This window comes from Ammospiza nelsoni, chromosome 1, assembly GCF_027579445.1.
Source record: "Ammospiza nelsoni isolate bAmmNel1 chromosome 1, bAmmNel1.pri, whole genome shotgun sequence".
NCBI lineage: Eukaryota > Metazoa > Chordata > Aves > Passeriformes > Passerellidae > Ammospiza > Ammospiza nelsoni.
This window is the reverse complement of record NC_080633.1, coordinates 130,711,471-130,728,529: the sequence shown is the minus strand read 5'-3', so window position 1 is coordinate 130,728,529 and position 17,059 is coordinate 130,711,471. Positions and strand designations below refer to the sequence as shown.

The following is a 17,059-nucleotide window of genomic DNA, read 5'->3' as shown; positions in this document are numbered from 1 at the left end:
ATTCTGAAGAATTGTTACTACTCCAGATGTTTTCCACTTTCCAGTTACTGTGTCTGTTTGTCTGTTAGTCATATGATAAAGTATAGCAATAACAATGGGAATTCACCCCACTGACTGAGTCACCAAGTGGGTAGCACAGCATACTTGGTAGCAATGTTTGAAAAACATCCTAAAGATGCATAGTTAAAAATTGTCCACAAGACACTGTAGGAAGAAGGCCTTCATTCCATGAGCAGCCTTTCCCCTCCTCTCAGTTCAGCCAAAGAATCTGCAGCATGGCTGTAAGGTAGCAGCCCAAGAAGGTTGCTATAAAGGCCAAGTAAAGACTTTGTGTCAATGTGTCACTTGAGAAATAGTTGACCACAGTAGCAAAATTGACAGCCTGAAAGGCATACTTGGTTTGAGGGCACTTTGTGTAATGCTATTTCATATCTTTTAATGTTACCAAGAAAATTTGATTAATGACACAGAATGAATTACAATAGAGGAAGATTTTTTTTTAGAATGCTTGCCTTCCTTAATTCAGTGTAACAGATCTTCCCACATATCTTGGCCATGCACTTTTTTTTTTTAATTATAACTCTGACATTCTTTAATTTTGAAATATTTAAGGTGATTTGACACAGCAGCTTGTTAATTCCATTTGAGCAATGTGATAGTTCCTGTTTATTCTGTCATCTTTTTCCCCTCCATGTATGTCTGTTAATAAATAAAAGGTCTTCCTAGTAACACATCTCAGTGTAGACCACAGCCTTGATTCCCTGTGAGGATCAGTTCCTTATCCACCTTGTGGTTTCATCTATCCTTGTACCACATAGAAAGAATCAGAGGGAGAAAGGCAGGAAAGTGTATTCACTGCCTACTGGAAAGTGCATTTAGAAGTGTAGTAGAAATGTATCAAATTGTGAACCACTGACGATCAGTCCTTTTTTCACTTGCAGGAAGCTTTTCAGGTTGGAATATACTGGGCAAACACTAATACTGTGCACAAATCAGTGGCAATTAAACTGGTTCATAATGTGACCTCCCCAAAATGGAAGGATGCTGATAATGAGGAAGTAGTAACATTGGATGAAGAAGGTTTTGTTGAAGCTGAAATTAAACTTGGTGCTTTTCCAGGTCATCAAAAGGTTAGAAGAAAATTATGATGATTTGTAACTTTATCATGTAAAAACAAAGTCATATAGCAGATAAAACAATCAAATGTATGCAGTGTGAAAGCTTCTCCCTAATTATGTTAATATATGTCCGACATAAAGAGAGTATAAACAATGTATGAAATATAATTTAAAGAATTAGATTGCCAAAAACATACTGTGCAACCCATAAAGATAATACAATATCTCCTGGAAAAAGAATTAATGAATTTTCAATCTTGTTTGGATAACATTGACAGATGCAACTTCGAAAGTACGTGATGTGGCTCCAGTTACAAAGTGCATGAATATAGAGAGGATTTCTTTGATTAGAAAGAGAGCAGCACTTCTATTGCTACATTTCCAAATCAAAATACCTTTTGTATTTCTGTGTGACTTCATCACAATTTTCATTTCATCACAATTTCATTATCTTACAGTTGTGTGAATTCTGCATTTCTTCCATGGTTCGACAAGGTATACAAATTCTACAGATAGAAGATAAGACAACAATAATCAATGATACATCATATCAAATCTATTATAGGCCACAGCTTTTTATTTCCAAATCCCACTCAGGAGAAGAGGTAAAGCACTGTAGATACTGTTTTTGTTTGTCATCTGTGGAAAATGGTTGTTTATATCAGTCGTTGTATTTAGATGAGCTGTATATAGCAGAGGTTAGAACCTGGAAATCTTTAGACATAATAATCATAAAGTAATTTATATCACTTAGAATACTGAATCCTGGGTAAATTCAACTCCAGTAATTAACTGTGCTCAGAAATCTGTGCAAGCAGCAAATTCTTGCACATTGCAGAATTAGTTCTGCCTGTTCTCCATCTGTTCAGGCACTAATGGCCATTTCAGTAAAATAGGCAATGTAATCCCTAGTAGCTGTTGAAAATGTTCTCAGAATTTTTACTGAGTTTGTGTATAAAAGAGGTATATTGGCCTGGCAGGCTGAAAACTTTTTGTTATCCATTTGGGAAGATTCCAGTTATCTGAGCAAAGCTGCAGAACTAGAGATGTGCCCAAAGTTTATGTGTTTCATAGCCTGCATCAAATTGTGAATATCAGTTTTCTAATAATCTCACAGAATATTTAAGGACTAGCTTGCAGGAACTAAAATGTATGCATGGTCAATATTTTTTAATCAACCATTTATACATATTTATTGGAGATTACATTTATAGTAAAATATGTGGAAAGAATTCTTAGGGTCCAACTTAATAGAAGAGCTGGCAGATGAACAAATTTTTAAAGCTCTTGTTTCTGTATTGTTTTCCTTCTGCTTTAGTTTTCTTCACATCAGTATCTACCGTTGCGCATCACACATTTTGTAGCAGTCTAAATATAGGGAATTGGGAGAATGCTGAGGCTAAAATCCATTCTTATTTTTGTCACCCATTTTGAATGGATTTTGTTCACACAATTGTGTTACAGGAATGTAACTTGATTTTGGTAGAGCTATGTTGTGCTACTGAGAGCTATGTTGTGCTACTGTAGATCACAGAATTATAGGCCTTAAAGATCATCTAGTTCCAAACCCCTCAGCAGGGGCAGAGACATCTTCCACTAGAGCTGGTTGCTCAGGACCCCAGATAGCTGTGCTACAAACCTATCCCTGAAGACAGAATTTGGCCAAGTAGCCTTTCAGGCAGCACACTTAGTGCAACCATTAATTAGTTGTGGTCATTGGCTACTTGAGAGTGTTCTGTGCAAAATTAACATGAATAAACCTCCTTTTAGGAGTCAGCGTGCCATGTTACCACCCCCTTTTTCATTTCCAGGACTTCCACTGCCCCGACAGTACGGTGTACAGCGTCGGCCCGGCGGGGACGGCCTGCGGCGAGGGGCCGAGCGCCGTGCCCTGCTGGGACCTGCTGTGGGAGCCGGGTGCGGCGGGGGCGTCCCTGGGGGACGGGGACAGGCGCCTGGTGCTGGCCTTGGGCAGCGCGGGCAGCCGGCAGCTGTGGAGCCTCCCGGCCGTGGTGAGCGCGGAGCTGGCGAGGCAGAGCGTGGCGGTGCCCACGGGCGCGCGCGCCGAAGGCGGATTCTGCACCAGGTACTGGGCACTCTCCAACAGCCAACTTGGCTTGCTGCTGTCAGGCCTCAGCTAGTCAGAAACCATAAGAGAGTAATGCAAAAGTCAAAGTAACACATGCCCCCCATATATGAAGACAAGTCTTGCTTTAATTTAAAAATTGCTGTCTTCTGATGGTTTTGATGCCTTTATTGTAATTGGTTTAGTTGTACAATTTTTAGAATATATGGCCTGATATTTTTTCTGTGCACGCAAATAAGAGCATGAAAAGCTTATATTGGGGAATTAGGGTGTTTTTTTAATTTGTGAACAACAGTTTAAGAGTTCAAGGACAGTGTGTAATAATACAATACAAAAATTTAGATTTTGTTTATAAAAGGTAGACATATATTTTTGTAAGCATAATAAGAAGATAAAGAAGAAAAGACAAAAGGGATGAAACTATTTTGAGATTACAGCAAGGAAAAATTTCAAGTTTTAAAACTTGAACTGTGCAGTTGTACATTCTTATTCTTATTTACAAACTTACAGAACCAGCTAGTTAAAAATAGCAATCTAGTGACTTGTCAGATGAGCAGCTTAATTTCTTAAACATGATATATGAATCCATTCACGCTTATACTGGTACAAGCAAGAAACAATCTGCTGAAATTAGAGAAGCTACATCAGTATATATTACCAGAGATGTGATCTTTCTCTTCCCTGAAGTTCTTATTATTCAATATATTATTATATTGAATATATTATTATATTCAATATTATATTATTATTATATAATATAATATCACTATTCAATATAGTGATAATATTATATTAAATATAATAATATTTAATATAATATATATCCAATATATTATTATATTGAATATAATATTATCACTATATTGATTAGTGATATTATTCAAACCCTCACACAGTTCCTCTGCAGAGTCCAAGAGGTGTCATTTTGGATACTAAAGATACTCACATAGACTTCAGATTTTAAAAAAATTAATGGAAACAATAAGGGAAGGATTCGTTATCATTCTGCCACAAGAGAATCCCATATTCCTAATCAGATTTTCAGTCTTTGTATTTTTTAGTAGCACCATGAGGTTAAGGGTTTTTAGCAATAGCCGATAAATTTGCTCAAGAGAAAAAAAAAAGAATGTATGTTTATGCATGAAGATATTTTATATAGCTAATGAGTAGAACTAAATTCATTTTGGAAATCGATGTAGTGAGGATCCATAACATTAACATTTAAAAGCAATAGCATTGTGGATCACTCCAGGGGAGCAGTCAGTTAGATTTGTTCAAGTACCTTTCATGTGTACCAGAGAAGTATCCATGCAAATTCTTCTGGAAAATTCGAAAGATATATGTTGGAAATTTGGACCTACAATCTCATGTTTTTAATTTAATATAAATCTCTGCAGGCTAGGGCTCTCATCTTGTAGACACACATGTTCAGTTTAACTCATGAGTACTCTCCATGAAGCAATTTCTTCTCTCATGTTTTTTAGGCTGTTTCCATGTGTTTTTCTGTTGGAGACATGTACTTATTTGATGTAGATAAATATCTATGGACTTGGAACTTGATGATAAAGAATCTTTGAATGTTTTTAATTGTTCAGGGTAATAATATGTAAAGATTTCACCCAAAACAGGCATAATCCAAAATATCTGCTTTTGTTTTAGAGCTATAGCACTGATTTACCAAGAGCATCTTGGCGTGACGTACCTAACACTTACAGAAGATCCTAGTCCTCGTATCATCATCCACAATAGGTGCTCCATTCCATTGCTTTTAAAAGAGAATTTCAAAGGTAGGTACAATGCCATAATTAGAAACAGTGCACTGTTGTAGTATAATATATCTTACTGTATCTCCAGTCCAAAATGGAGTTCAGTGGGTGTTTGGGTTATACCAAGAACTTGATGCCCTCATGAAGGTCTGCCTCAAAGTGAGAGACTCTGGAAGCTGTTGGAGCTAATTGTGAGGTCAGGAGTGTGAACTTAAATATTTGTCTCTGGGCTTTTGGGTCTCCCTGCTTCCAGCTGTCAAGGTGACCCAGCTGTAGGAAATCTATAGGCAGTAGAGTTTTGCTGACATCAATTCAATCCCATGGAACATTTCTATTCTCTCAGATTTGCAAATGTAACAAAATATATTGTCAAAAGTCTGGTTAGATTAAGTTAATGTAATGATCAGTGGAATATTATTTCTGTGGAATTTTATTAAATAGAAAGAGAAAAGGAAAAAACCCAAACATATAATACTCTAAGTGATAGAAAAGCAAGTGATAGAAAAGCAAAATAATTTTATTTATTAGGAATATTTCAGACAGAAACTTTCTTTTTTGTGCAGGCATAGATGAGTTTTGATTTCATACAGGTTTTAGAAGGCTCTGATCTTGTATATTTTATAACATTTCAGATACACCCAAGTTTGAAGTTTTCTGTAGAAAGATTCCAGCTGAATGTTCAGTTCATCATGAACTTTACCATCAAATCTCCAACTATCCAGACTGCAAAACAAGAGATTTATTGCCCAGTATTCTCCTGAAAGTGGTGTCATCTGATGAATCAGTAAATGAATGGAGTGATGTTGTGGACATCAACCACCAAGGAACACAAGTAAATCATTATACATTGCTTCCTAATTCGCACCATAAATGGTTGTCTTTCTGACCTGCACAGTGCATTGTTCCTCTGCAATAAATGTATCTTTTCTGTTGGTTTAAGAGGTTTTATTTATCTCCTGGGAACTCTCCTGCCTAGCTAAGCCCCTTCCTGTGGAAGTTTTAGAGCACAGATTATCTTCTTTACTGTCTCTTTTTTAAAATAGATAAATTGAACGTAGAGGCTTTTTTTTTTCACTTTTTAATCAACCTGGTGTTGCCTAGAAAAATCAGTCTTGAAAATCTCTGGACTCTGTAAGCAAAGAATGCCACAGGATCCAGGAAAATTTGGTGACCTAATTATCACAGGATAATTATCTTAATATCTTGTAGGAATTGTCACAGTCATTCTCCCACTGTGTCTTTACAGAAGCTACTCATGTCTTTCTAAAACAAAACAACCCCTCCCTTTTCTTGCCTTCTGTTATTTTTCTCTGGATCTTGAGGTAAATGAAAGCTTCCTTGACTGGAGTAATTCTTTTTGATGGGAACATTTTCCATCTTTGAAGTCATTAGTTTACATGGAATCAACATAAACTGCTTGGCTCTTTGAAAGAAATACTAGTTTCAGATGTTTTCCCTGGGCACAAATCACAAAATGCTCTTGATTATTGAGTGTTATGTTATATAGCAAGTAGTTCAGTTCCATTCAGCAAGCCAGTCAAGCAATGCAGGGTTTCGAATTTCCGTCATTAATGTTATGCCAGACCAGGGTTCTTTATAAGTATCTGGCTTCTAGAAGGAATTAGATGCTAAGACAACATTTGGGGGTCATTGTCTACTTGAACAGCTCTCCAAAAAAGTACAGCCTTCTGTTATTGAAGTTTTAGGATGTACATGTTGAAAATTTTCCCAGGATTTCTAAGTCTGTCTTTCTCTTTGAAAACTACAAAAATAAGTGAATAAGTAATATACTAATAGTGTCACATACAGTTCAGTTCAGGTTGTGAAATAACTGGGATTTAAAGGATCTTAAGTAATTTGTATTTTTTCTATGTGATCACAGATAGATACTTCTTTTTCTATTAGAAAGTAAATTTAAAATTACCTAAAACTAATACCTTAATAAATATTGAAGTATTTATCATCAGAATCATCTGAAATTGGAATTTAAAATGACCAGTCTTCAAGATCAGTGGAGGTTTTTTAAGAATAATTAGAGTTTTGAAAATTCTGTACATGTCCTTTTTTCTCCAATTCCATGTAAGACTGTGAATCTCTTCCAGACAAGCAAAGGATTAAAACTGACATGTCAAAAGTAGAAATTTTCTTATATTTAATTGTCAGAAGAATAAGAAATTTTATTAATGAAATTTAATTGTCTGTACAAGGTTATTATGAATAGCCTAACAATCAGTTTAAGTGCTGATCCTACTAAACTTGCAATTGTTTTTGCTTCTGGTGACTTCTTAACAGCAGTAAAGATTCTTCAAGACAAGTAGCTGTTTGTTTTACCTGTGCTAGCCCAATATCTTTGTGTTATTTCTCCAATTTGCGTTCTATTATATTACAGCTTCTGTCATTGCAATCTGGTAAACAGTTGTCTTGATAGTATCCTTACAAGAAAAGAGAAGCCAGCTTGCTCTAACAAGGGCTGCTGTGAATTTTCCAAACCTTTAAAAGATCTTAATCTTTTGTGTTCTGGAGAAACACAAAACTTGGAAATATTGCAGAATTAAGCTCCAAAAGCAGTACATCACTTCTCTAAGTAGGATATTCCTAAAGACAACTTGTCCAGAATGAAAGTTTGTACACCTGTAAGCAAGACATAAACCTGTTGTCAAATTCTCATTTTCCCCGCCTTTTTAGTTGTTTTATGCTTTCCAATAGATTTTTGCCATTTTCTCATGCTGGCATCTTGCCTGTGAAGGTGTTCTCACAAACCAGTTTAAATGGCTTAATAATGTTTTCAGTCTTGAGTTGCTAATGCAAGTTTTCATGGATCCAAAATGTTAATTACTTTTCAGTCTTCATGTGTTTTAGATGATGCTATCAGCCATTCATCCACCCAGCTCTGAGCTAGGGCATAGCAACACAATGCTAGTTTAGGATTTGTTTTCTAGAGGAGAAAGTGGCATTTTTTAGAGCTCCAGGAAAATACCTATCTGTTTGATCCAAAATCACAAATTAAAATTTCCTCTTTATTCTTCTCATATAAACTCCACCCTCCCCAGCACATCTTGTTTTCTTTCTGGAGAAGTGTCTTATTAAAATGCATTCACTTATGCAGTTGAATGATGAGATGCAAATTTCATCTCCCTGAATAACTGAAATATTTAAAGCATCAGAGCAGTTATTTTCTGAATCACTGAAATCTGACTTTTTTCCTAAATAGTATCCTGATTTGAATAAAAGAACTCAACCAGAAGGCATTAATAACATTAAATTCATTTATGACATTAAAAATATTGATTTTGTTTACATTCCATGTGTTTTTAACCCTCTCTTTTAGATTGTGTTCTTAACTGGCTTTGGCTGTGTTTATGTGGACATCACCCATCACTGTGGAACAATAGTCATAACCTTGGCCCCAGAGGGAAGAGCAGGACCTGATGGTATCAACCTCAACAGGTACATGAAGCACATAAAAGATTATTAAAAGCATTGCTGGGAGCTCAGTCAGCTTTCTAAGTGTTAACTGACTTAGAAACTTTAACCTAACTGTTTGTTTTGTTTAATACTGCTGCGTGTTCTGTAGCATATGTTTACACCATATGGCTTTGTATATCACAGTTAAAAAGTCTGACATCAAAAGTCATATCACTTTAGGGTAAACATTAGATGACTGGTACAAAAGGAGGACCTGAGTTGTTAATTTAAAAAAAAATACCTTTTCCATAGTAATTAATTTTGAGTGTGTTCATCAGTTTAAAATTTGTTTAGCCAAGTCCTGCCATCTGTAATCTTACAAGCTCCCAAAGATTTAGTATGCAAGAGCTGTAGAAATAGCCTTACAGTTAGTAATTAATCATGCTTGATTATAACACCCTTCTTTAGAAGATTTCCCCACTTCCATCGTACACCACAATCTGGTCCTCAGCTTCATTCAAGTGCAATGATAATGCTACTTATTTCTGCAAAATGTTTGGCCTCCAGCAATCCTGTTACAATTAGAGTGGAATTTGTTGTACTTTTTTTATTTGCATTGTATTAAGTATTAATCCCCAAGCAGCTGGTACCTGATAGTCCATTTGCTGGTTAAACTTGGCAATGGGCAGTTTACATTGCAGGGAGAGGCCCTCAATGCCATCAGTACAGAAATACTGCAGTGGCTTCATTGGAGGGCACTCACTGTGTGTGATGTGAAATGATTGTAATAGTACCTTCAGTGAAACATCTGAGGCTGTACATGAAGCTTCAGAAAATTGTATCTGTGGTGTGTTTTAATATCTGTTTCTGTAAAATATAATAGGGAATTACTGTGTAGATAGAGATGTTCCTATCCAAACTATCCTGTTGAATGATAAAAAAGACAACCCTGGTATAGGTATATACTGTCCTCTTTCTTAGAAGACCTCCTGGGTGGTAGTCACTGTGGTGATTAAGGTTGCCAAATCCCAGTAATGTTAGCAGGACTTGCACAATGAGTTTCCCACATATTATAGAGCAAGCAAGATGCCAGGTGAGCTCAAAAGACAGGAACTAATAAAACTTCTTTTCCCTCCTGTCTAGAAGTCAAGAGCAGATCCTGTCACTGAAAATGTTCATCGCTCAGTTGAGTCTTGCTGCATTTGATGATATTACAAACCACAAAGTGTCATCTGAGCTCCTGCGTCTCACAGCAGACAATGTTTTCCTCTACATGGCCCCAGCCCCCAGCTCCCTGTCACAGGAGTTCCAGCAGGACTCTGTGGAAGGCCTCCCACAGTTTCATAGTCTCCAAGTGTATTGTGAAGACTTGCAACTGGACAATCAGTTGTACAACAAATCAAATTTCCATTTTGCAGTCCTGCTGTGCCAAGAAGAGAAAACTGAAACCACGCAGTGGTCAAGAATGAACAACCTCATTGTTTGTAACAAAGATTTGGGAAGCTATAAGGAAAACTGCTTTATTAAACTCTGCATTGCTTTTTCCAAGGAAGAGAATTCCATGTTTCACGTGAATGACTTCAGCTTTGAGCTCAAACCAGCTAGGCTGTATGTGGAAGACACCTTTGTTTACTACATCAAGACTTTGTTTGATACATATCTTCCAGAAAACAAAACTGCTTGTAAATCCATCAGTGCTTCAGATACTATGCTGATGGTGTCTGAACAAGTGAGAGAGCACGCAAGAGCTTTAGTCAAGCCAGTGAAGCTCAGAAGATTAAAAATACAACCTGTTAATCTCCTTGTCAGTATTCATGCTTCATTGAAACTGTATATAGCCTCAGACCACACCCCTCTCTCCTTCTCTGTGTTTGAGCGAGGACCCATCTTCACCACGGCCAGGCAGCTTGTGCACGCCCTGGCCATGCATTATGCTGCTGGAGCCCTTTTCAGAGCAGGTCAGTGCTTTTCCTTAACGAGCAACATTTTCCTTGGCTACCAGGATTCTGTGGCTGTGGCTCAAGATGAGTACCCTGGATGTTAGCAGTACACTTTTTGTTCTCCTTAGACACTGTTTGATAACCATACTTTCAGACACCATTCAGGTCCTGTCATGCAACAGAAGGGAAATAAAATAGCTGAGCAGACACCAGTGAAGATTTGCAACATTGTGCTAAACATTAGCCAGCCACCTGAAGGCTTGAGCCACCTGAAACCTTTAAAACAGCATTAAAATGTGTTCTAGCTGGCTTAGGTTTTGTCATTTTTATTATAGCACTAGTCAGAATCAACCCACATTCCTTACATAAACTCACCAAAACACTGTTTAATCAAATTATTCAGCATGTTGCTCTGCCTTCAGAAGTAAATTATAGGCCTGAATGTTGTTTTGTTGTTAAAACTCCTTTTGGCTGCAGTTTATGATTAGGAATCTGTCTTTCTTCATACAGCCTTCAATCTAAACTGGCACACAGATGTTTGTTATCCTTTGATCCAAGAACTATGAATTTTGCTGTTAGTAACTTTTTCCTATATAGGATCAATAGCAAGCAGTTAGTCTTTTTAAGTTATCAGGTACATTTTGTTTTCCATAAATACTAATGTAGAAGTAATGAAATCTGGTCCCTGATGAGTCTTGGTGCAGCACAAGATTTGTGCCTGAGACAGAAAACTCGTCCATGATCACACAGAAGTAACATATTCCACACTGAAACATGGGATTTATTTTCCTGCCATACTAATAGTCAGATTTTCTGAGATCCTAATGCTTCCATTTGGACTGGAAGCATAGCTGCAACCTGACATTTCTGTGCACCCTTTTCAAACTGTACACGTGCATTTAATCTATTTATAGATGCTGACATTGTGTTTCACTGTGTGCATGCCTGACTTGCACTGCTGATTGTGACAACAGTGTGCACAGTTGTGCACCAGAACAGTGTGCCAGTTCATTATTTTCTTGCAATATTATGCTTGTAAAATTTCCATGTTTTTTTCTTTCTGCTACTTGTTTGGATTTGTTGTGTAGTTAAATCTCATAGTACAGAAGGGCAGATCTAGTTGCTTGGTAATTAAGAGTGAAACTGTGGCCAAATATGGTCCACAGTGTAAATGCTTCTCCCCCATCACTTGCTCTGGGATCAGTGATGTGTCTGAAATCAAGCAGATTTAAGTATTAAGAACTGAAGTTTGCTTTGGTGGAACTTCTCTTCAGGAAAATACATATGCATATATACTTAACTCCCACTGAAAGTACTAAAACTAAAATGTATTGTTTGAAAGGTATTACCATGATTAAAATGGTGAATTGTGCTGATTAATGTTTGGTTTAGCAATGAAAATGGTTTATACTGAAGACTTTGTGACACTTGTCAAAAGAGCTGACTGTGTCAACAAAGTAAAAAAAGGAAGGAAAAAATCAAGCAAAAAGCTTTATATGATCTGCAAACCCTGAGTTTTTTCTCACCATTAGCACAGTTGGTCTCTTATGGAAGAGGACCTTGTGCTCCTGCATTTTAACTACATTAATCTGGAATAGGGGTTGTTCAACCCCCTTCTGCTCATGCATAAATCAGTGGTGGCATCTGCATAGCCAGCCTGCCCTTACAGCCATACCTTATACTCAGGGATATGCACTCTTTGGCCCTTAGCTGTGTGCAGGACCACTGCTGACCTGTGGGAGGGAGCAGGATTTGCCCCAAAGCTTGCTGAAGGGGGTGCATCAGGTTGCCCTCTGTGTTGCAAAGGAGTGGTCAGAATCTATTAAAGCCATGGGTGGGACTGGAGAACTCTGTTCAAATATGCTGATTAGCATTGCTTATCCCAAATCAGCCAAACCTGCAATGGAAATCTCCTATTATTTTCTAATTAAGTTGTCCCCTGTATGAAAGTGAATAAAATTATATTCAAAAATATCACTGGTACAACATCTAACCCTAGAATTCTATAAAGAAAATTCAGTGGCTCTCTGCTAATACAGTGATATTCATTTCATGTTAGTGGATACAATTACTCTGCATAAGTGGGAAATGGTAACCTGACATGATACTGTATTCTGCAAAGTAAAATGCCACACAGAGCTTGTGAATTGAAGGGTTGTTCCTGGTTCCTCATTCTCCTATTCCTGACTTAATCCCAGGCCTTCTTCCCTGGGTTGGGTGATCCAAGCTGGCAGTGAGGAGCCATTGGGTTTGCTCTGAGCATTGGCCAAGGAGAGTCACCCTTGCTGCAGGTTGTACATTATTCCCATACACTTTCCCAGGGTGAGCATGATCCACCCAGAGCTTCTCAAACCTGAGAGGCAGGGACAGATTACAACAAGACATCCCTGGTGTACCAGGCAACCCCTCAGTTTTGTGTTTAACTGTTTTCATTCCTGGTTTTTTTCTGTTTTACATTGCTGAAATGCTGGCTGGCCCAGCAGGAGAGTGGAGTTGGAGTCCCCCATGTCCCAGGCTGGTGGTGCCTGCTGGGGATGTTGCAGGGCACCAAGGCACTAAGCTGCAGTGTCCTGTAGCCACTTGCCATCACACCACCATGTAGGACAAGGAATGTCAAGAATATCTGGGAGGAAGAAAAGGCTGTAAGGAATTATTGCAATAATATCAGAAAAAGCAGAAAGAACATCTCTCCCATCTATACACACCTCCCCCACCCCTCCAGCCTTTCAGCACTTCACACAGTGGCAAAGATAATTTATTAAAAATGCTGCAGTGAGGGAATTGCAGACCCAACATGGAGTTCTGGCTTCCCATGGTCCTGGCAGGAAGGGACTGCCAGGGGATGCTCCTTTCCAGGACAGCAGGGCCACAATGTGTGTTGCTCCTCTTGTTCACTGCATTGCCAGTAGCACTTGGGTTTTGTTTTTGTAGTCCATCCCACCCTCTCTCTTATGTCCACTCTGGTTCCTGCTTTTCATGACAAGTACTGGAGTTCTCAACCTGCCAGAGCTGAAATGTGGGACAGATTCAACAAGAATAATAGACTTTCCAGGAGCTTAGAATGATAGTATGAGATTAATTCATTTCATATGAGTAACATTTTCTCTTCTGTTTGGTTTCATGATTCAGCCTTCCACAGGAATGACTGGGAGGGGTTAAAAGAAAACAAGAAAAGCATCTGGATAGCAGGAGTTTTCAATGATGAGATGGGAATGAGGAGGGCAGAGCACAGATCAAGGGCCCTCATGGGAGAGCAGGAGGCCAGTCTGTCCATGCTTCAGTCTCCTGGCCCTGTCACACCTTGTGCACTCTGACAGTGCCAGCTGACATTCGTGGTACCAGGGCTCAAAGACCAAACAGTTCCTGTTTCACATTTATTGCCATTTCTGAATTGCTCTCTCTGGGCTGCCAAAAAAAGAGTTATGCAGCACTGTTTCCCTAATAAATCTGCTGCCTACCAGCCTGAGAAAGACAAGACCTGCAAATAGCTTTCCAGCAACAGATTGCTGCGTGCTCAGCCATCCAGCAAGCTGCTGGCAACCCTGCGTTTATATAGGAAACCAGATCTGCAGATACTTCTCCTGGGATATGCATAAGGAATACTCCCCTATGAGTAACCTAATCAGCATGTAGATGTCATTGCTGTTTACACAACTGTACTGAGCAGAAGACATTTGTCTGGCTTTCACTGCGCTCTGAAAGAAAATGATCAGCTTAGAAGGGTTGGGGTGGATTTAAAATAACTTCTTAAGCACTTGTCAAAAATCTGCATCCCTTTTCCTAACACTCCATCAAGCAATTGACCTGCACACTCCCGTAAAGCAGTACATTGTATCACTGTAAACTCCCTGTCACAATTCTATCACATAAGGATGTGAAATCACAATGCTGCCTTATAGTGTCTAAAACCAACCCAAGCATCTGAGCTTGCAGTCCATTCCTCTGTAGCTGTGAGGCTCTTGCATCTGCCTCCCTCACACACTTTTAGCAGAAATACGGGAAGCTCCTGGAAGGAAGTAATTCTAAAGCTATTTGTGAGTTTGCCAAAAGGATTTCTTTGATTTACGAAGTATGAAACATTGCCATTTCTGAATTCATAGTGGATGAGTTATTTCCTGTGTTTTGCTCAAAGGAAGTTCATAATGCATTGAATTCTAGTGTGAAAAAGATAATTAAGGAATAACCTTTTCACAACTGCTGCTTCTGCAGTTTTTGCAGCTGTAACATGTGTCTTGTTTCTCCACACAGGCTGGGTTGTTGGATCGTTGGAAATTCTTGGAAGCCCAGCTAGTCTGGTGAGAAGCATAGGGAATGGCATAGCTGATTTCTTTAGGCTCCCCTATGAAGGACTGACCAGAGGCCCAGGAGCGTTTGTCAGTGGAGTTTCCAGAGGAACAACATCATTTGTAAAACACATTTCCAAAGGTAGAGCTTTCACTTTATTACTCCAACCACAGCTTTGTTGTCATGCATTGTTAAACTTTTAAGCAGCAAAATCTGTCCATCCTTCAGTCTCCTGGCTCTGCCTTGTCTTGTGCTGCTCTGTGCTAGTTGAAATTCGGGGTACCAGGGCTCAAAAACCAAACAACTCCTGTTTAGCTAAGCTAAGAGTGTATATAACAAGCTCACATGCAATGTCTCATGTACTAAACAGATCACCACTTTACTGCAGTGCATGAGAATGTTTCAGAAACTTCAGAATTTTAAACCTCCCAGTGGGAAATAGATATTCACTCAGCAAGTATTTCATGTGATAACTGCAGAATTATAAAGGTGTTCTGCACTTCTGCTTGCCCTCAGAAATTCAACACTCGGCCACCTCATCATATTTATTATTAAAAAAAAAAAAAAAGAAGTAGATACAGTTGCCATAACTGTGTGAGTCCATGGATGGGATTTGACAGTGGGGCTGGCCTGCCATGGAACAGGAGGAGCTTTTCCCTTGCAAAGCCTGTACAAACAGTGCCATCGCGTGGCTCCAGCTGCTGCACAGACACAGCGCCTGCCCCGGCTCCGAGCCCCCGCTCCTGCCTCCCGCAGGTCTCGGCCTCACGGCTCCTTCTGTAAATATTTGTTTACCTTTCCATCACCCCCCTCTCCATTTAGATTGGCCTTCCACAAGTCAGAGAACTGGAGAAGGATGTTCAGATGAGTTTCTGTTCCCACCGACCAGGCAAACCTGGAGCAGGCTAATGTAAAAGGCGTGACACGGGCCATAGCAGCAGCATGGTGATGCTTAACAAATAGTAAAGCATGTTACACATGGGTGACTGTTCACTTGACTTGCTGCTCTGCTCATAAGCTCAGCATTGCAGTGAGGCATACGATGTCTCCGTGGTTTAAATTAAAGCATTTTGATCCAGACCCAAATGTATATCTCCATGCATTTAGGTACACTGACGTCAATTACCAATCTGGCAACAAGTCTTGCTCGGAATATGGATAGGCTGTCACTGGATGAGGAGCATTACAACAGACAAGAAGAATGGAGAAGGCAGCTTCCAGAGAGCCTGGGAGAAGGACTGAGACAGGGGCTCTCTCGTTTAGGCATTAGCCTTCTAGGTAATGTACTATTAAATATCAAGTTAAGTGATAATACTGTTTTGTAATCTGCTCACTAGCCTTTTGTAACTGTGATTTATAATTTCAAATACTGGGGGTTTAGTGTCTTCTTGTGAAAAAGCCTCACAGTATGTATATTAGATACTGTTTATCAAGATTTTCTAACTTTTGTGTATGATTTTTGCTGATAAAATAATTGCAGATATAGAATAGGTTTACACTTTGTGAAATAATATTTTCACTAGTACATGATGTAGATTTAAGTGGGAAAAAAAGAATAATTCTGCATCGGGCAGCGTGACTTGTAACTAATTCAACACGAAGACGTCATCATGCTGATGTTTACTTTCCAATGAATTATAGGATTGCCTTCTGAACCTGCTTGTTTTTGCAGCACTGTAGATATCAGAGATTCTTGGGTTTGTTTGAAAACCGCTTCAACTTAATGCAGATGTTAAGTAAGCTTTGATGAGGAATTCTACTTTTACAAAGAGACCCAGATCGTCCTGATTCAGTGTAATTTTATTCCTCAAGCAGCCAAGTGGTTTGGTTAGAAGTGAAGATTACTCTCTCCATTTCAAAATAGCACCTAAAATTTTGAAAACTAACCCACAGAGGAAAAATTCTCTGCAAGAAGTTTTGCAGTAAGGGGCTGGATTTTCTAGGTTACTTTGACTTGTCACACAGCAAAGGAATGCAGAACTGTATTGTTTGGCAGAGTTCCTCAGTATGTATTAAACAGTATGAATCTCTTAGAGATCAAAGTGACCAAAAGCAGTCCAGTGCAAAAGGTTAGAAGAGCTGAAGCTTGAAAGGATTTGTCCTGTTTCCTAATCTTCAGTAGTATACACAACTCCTAAATTTGCAACCGCAACCCTGAAAGCCCTAAAGAGGAAGTGGTAAAAATGTTACAGCTTCGGGTTAAGTTGCTGGGAATTATTTTAAGCAATAACATTAGATTATGTGAAGCACTGCCATTTGATAATGCCTGTAAACCGGCAAGCAAGTGTCCTGGGAGAAATGTGCATAAAGGAGAAATTCCATATATTAGTAGCCACTGTCCCAATAGTAAGCTGTTGCTGGTGTTGCAAATCAAAGGCAGTTTGGAGGAGGTTTTATTTTTCCCTCTTGTTTTATTGGGCTAAGGGCAGTCAGGTTGAGTTGCTGGATGAAAGATTATAC

The 17,059-nt window shown here is 38.8% G+C and overlaps 1 protein-coding gene across 1 annotated transcript in view; it reads left to right on the top strand.

Moving 5' to 3' along the window:
• The window catches only part of VPS13B (vacuolar protein sorting 13 homolog B), a 429,559-nt gene that overhangs the window by 395,934 nt on the left and 16,566 nt on the right, over nt 1-17,059 (top strand). Inside the window, exons 50-58 of the mRNA XM_059490125.1 lie at nt 942-1,130; nt 1,577-1,723; nt 2,930-3,204; nt 4,864-4,991; nt 5,603-5,802; nt 8,299-8,417; nt 9,519-10,333; nt 14,564-14,740; nt 15,707-15,877. Of these exons, the coding sequence (XP_059346108.1) occupies nt 942-1,130; nt 1,577-1,723; nt 2,930-3,204; nt 4,864-4,991; nt 5,603-5,802; nt 8,299-8,417; nt 9,519-10,333; nt 14,564-14,740; nt 15,707-15,877 (2,221 nt within the window). The remainder of the gene's footprint in view (nt 1-941; nt 1,131-1,576; nt 1,724-2,929; nt 3,205-4,863; nt 4,992-5,602; nt 5,803-8,298; nt 8,418-9,518; nt 10,334-14,563; nt 14,741-15,706; nt 15,878-17,059) is intronic.